The 3,132-nt window shown below is 45.8% G+C and overlaps 1 protein-coding gene across 3 annotated transcripts; it reads left to right on the forward strand.

Annotated features, from left to right (window-relative positions):
* The first annotated feature begins 388 nt into the window (after nucleotides 1-388).
* LOC122922168 (sodium channel modifier 1-like) lies at nucleotides 389-2,894 on the forward strand. Of its 3 annotated transcripts, none has more exons than XM_044272681.1 (6): nucleotides 389-496; nucleotides 1,615-1,711; nucleotides 1,801-1,946; nucleotides 2,039-2,223; nucleotides 2,415-2,538; nucleotides 2,645-2,894. In XM_044272681.1, the coding sequence occupies exons 3-6, from the start codon at nucleotides 1,891-1,893 to the stop codon at nucleotides 2,742-2,744; spliced, it is 465 nt and encodes a 154-aa protein (XP_044128616.1). In that variant the 5' UTR covers nucleotides 389-496; nucleotides 1,615-1,711; nucleotides 1,801-1,890; the 3' UTR covers nucleotides 2,745-2,894. The 3 variants fall into 3 exon arrangements, with proteins under 3 accessions (XP_044128616.1, XP_044128618.1, XP_044128617.1); XM_044272683.1 differs by having other exon boundaries at nucleotides 410-496; nucleotides 2,039-2,193; XM_044272682.1 differs by having other exon boundaries at nucleotides 468-572.
* Nucleotides 2,895-3,132: the final 238 nt, after the last annotated feature.

The raw sequence follows: 3,132 nt of genomic DNA on the forward strand, positions 1-3,132 counted from the left end.
ATTTCCTAACAAAAAGGATCACCCTGTAAAGAGAAAAAAGCCCCTAAAGCTTTAGTTTATTATTGACAGTTCAAAAAAATGGTCCTGAGTGCGAGAAGCAACGAATACAAGGTGACGTTACCAGGGTCATGATTGTGATTTGTTATGAATCTGTATCTGAAGATTTCAGATTCCCTCATGTCCTAATCAATAAAAGGACAAATAGAATTTTAGCATCAGCAGTCACTGGGGGACCCCTGGTAGGAGGCATATCAGGGGGTTAAATTGTTAGCCGCATAGCCCTTAAGGAGCGTTATCGTCTGCACTTACTCTAAGTAATCGCTAGAGGCCGGCGTCCTAGGGATTCGTAGAACTGGAAGTCACGTCTGCGTTCGTGCGTTCCACTGGACGGAAGGGCATGAGGAGCGCAGATTTTTAAAGAACAGAATTCCCCTGTATGACCCTGCCATATCGATCCTGGGAGGAGGCAGTCACGTTATGAGCTGGGGGCACAACCGTAAGTGCACACGAATGTCCTTGGATATCGGAGCAGAGAGCATCACCTTTGATTAAGGGTCTCTCTGTATACATTGGTACTTGCATTTAGTACATGTTGTTTACTATATTTGTTGGATTGCAGGTAGCAGCCCCTACTATCAATATAGGAGCTAGCGGATCCCCAGCCCGCATCTGACAGGGTCTGTTGTACCGTCACTGGTTATGACGTCTGTAATATGTATTTAAGATGACAAATGTAATAGTGTATATACGGTGATCATATCATCCACCTGGACACTGCAATAAGTGTCATTGTCTACATGACTGTATAGACACTAATTACTGGAACCGAGACCCCCTGAGGAGCCCCTGAGTGGGCGAAACACGTTGGGCATTGTATTGCAGAACAATCATCTCTATTGTGGCAGTATCATATTTTTGTGAATTGTTTACCCTACATTATCACTGTTAGGGTGTTACAGGGAAAGGAGAGAAGGTACGCGGACAGGGAACCCCACCATCAGGGGTGACCCCTGGGCACAGGTTAGAAGTGTATATTAGGGAAAGAACTCCCATACTAACCAATGACCTTCCAGTTCACATTGTACACTGTGTAAGTCTGTATTGTTTGAATGTCTTAAGTGTGGCGGATGCTATTGTAGATAAAGAGTAGCTGTCCGGAGGCCCGCACTCTCTGTATAATATCAAGCCACCAATTAGGGGCATCTATTTTAAAGATAAATAATTAAAAGTATATTTCTCCCTGTCAGCTACTGGGCCGCTGGAGACGCCTTTCATCCGTGGTGATGGATGAACAGGAGGTCTCTGCCCTGTCACGATGTTGAGGGCGGTGCAGGGATTCCTAGACTTCTAGGTTCGTGGGTATGAGCCCTCTTACCATTGAAGGCGGCTCATACAGCCTGGCGACTAGGGCTATTTTAGGGAAGCTTTAGGAGGTGACCAGCTCCCTTTTCCCTGCCTATGGCCTAGTGTATGGTGACATTATACGGTGGGGAGTTTCCCCCACTCCCCACCGTGACAGGTATGTTTGTTTTGTCACTGAGTAGATATCCTCGTTATTTCTCGTGGGGTCATTTTGTACTCTTGTGGGTTTGATTCTCCCTCCTGCCCCCCCAGATATGCAGAGATTCTATGGGAAGAAGGCGGCTCACAGGAACGAGGTCCAGAAGCGACAGCACGAGCGGTACGTCCGGGCAGAAGAGGTCGCGAACAGGTGAGTGCACCCGGGGGTGATATTCTATGGTATCTTGTTAAGTAAAGGGGTATTCTCACCTTATGTCATGACGTGTCCTTTTCCTTCAGCCCTCAGCTCCGCTGCTGGAACAGACCAGGAAGATTACCCAGAATGCATTGCTGAAGGCTTCCCCATATAACAGCTGCTGCACCAGAGGGATGTTACATTTAAGGGTGTTGTGGCGAGGTTTTCTTTCCTACCCCTATTGGCTCCTGTGGGTTGTCTTCCTGCATCTAGCAGAGATCAGATCCGACAACTCAACTCGATCAAGCAGATTTCCACTTTTTATCTCCCTGTTTATTCCAGGCCAGGAGATGTGAGGAGGACGAGCAGTTCTAAGGTGGAGGAGCCGCCCCAATCCTCACCATCTCCACAGAGCAGCAGTTCAGTATATACTCAGCAGGACCTGCACAAGACCCCAGCCGAGACCTCCAGTCCTGATCCAAGGAGCGGCTCCACAGGTGAACATGCTGCAATAACCTGGGTATACGGTAAGTTATACAGCTTCTTGTATATAGTGATATGGACCATGCTGGTATAACCTGGGTATCTCCTGTATATAATTATATATGTACAGCTGGTATAGGCTATGCCTCTTGTACATATACAGTAATATGGGTTATGTTCATATAACCTGGGTATAGATGTATGTATACATTAAGTAGTTCTCCCCATTTCTCAGGTATGTGCAGACGGTCTCAATCCCAGACAACCAGTAAAACTAAGAACAAGATTCAGAAAGGTGAAGATTCGAATGACGACCCTGAGAGAAGGCAAGTAATGGAGCACTATCTGTCTCTGAGGAGGTAAGCGTCTCTCTGCCTGGTGCTATCTACCGGTGAGGACTATGGCTCTCTGTGGTGACACCTGTTCGGGCACCTTGTGGTAGTTGTTCTCACCTTCTCTCCACAGCTCTGAGTGGATTCCAGATGGCACAGGGAAATGGGTGAAAGATGAAAATGTGGAGTTTGACTCTGATGAGGAGGAACCTCCAGCAATGCCACCACCATGACACAAGGTCAGGGACAGAGATGCAGAGCACCCAGCTGGACCTCCGTCACTGGGAACCTCCTTATGTATTGCTGTACACCTCTTAACTTGCAGTTTATCTCATGGCCTGCTAGAGGGTGCTGTATCTATAAGAATTATTTTCTGTAAGGTAAAATATATATGAGCGTTTGTATTTATTGTACTGAAAAATAAAACTATTTGTTTATTCCTTTTTGTCGTTTGAGTATTCAGATGTACTGAACTAACAGGAAGTGATATACGTCACGTTGTTATCATGAGATAAAGGCCATCCAAGACCGATTGGAAAAAATTTTGATTGTTTATTTTATATGTCAAGAATGAAGATGAAGACCGCCATGACGTGTGAATTGCTAAATATATCAGTTTGA

This window comes from Bufo gargarizans, chromosome 11, assembly GCF_014858855.1.
Source record: "Bufo gargarizans isolate SCDJY-AF-19 chromosome 11, ASM1485885v1, whole genome shotgun sequence".
Lineage (NCBI taxonomy): Eukaryota > Metazoa > Chordata > Amphibia > Anura > Bufonidae > Bufo > Bufo gargarizans.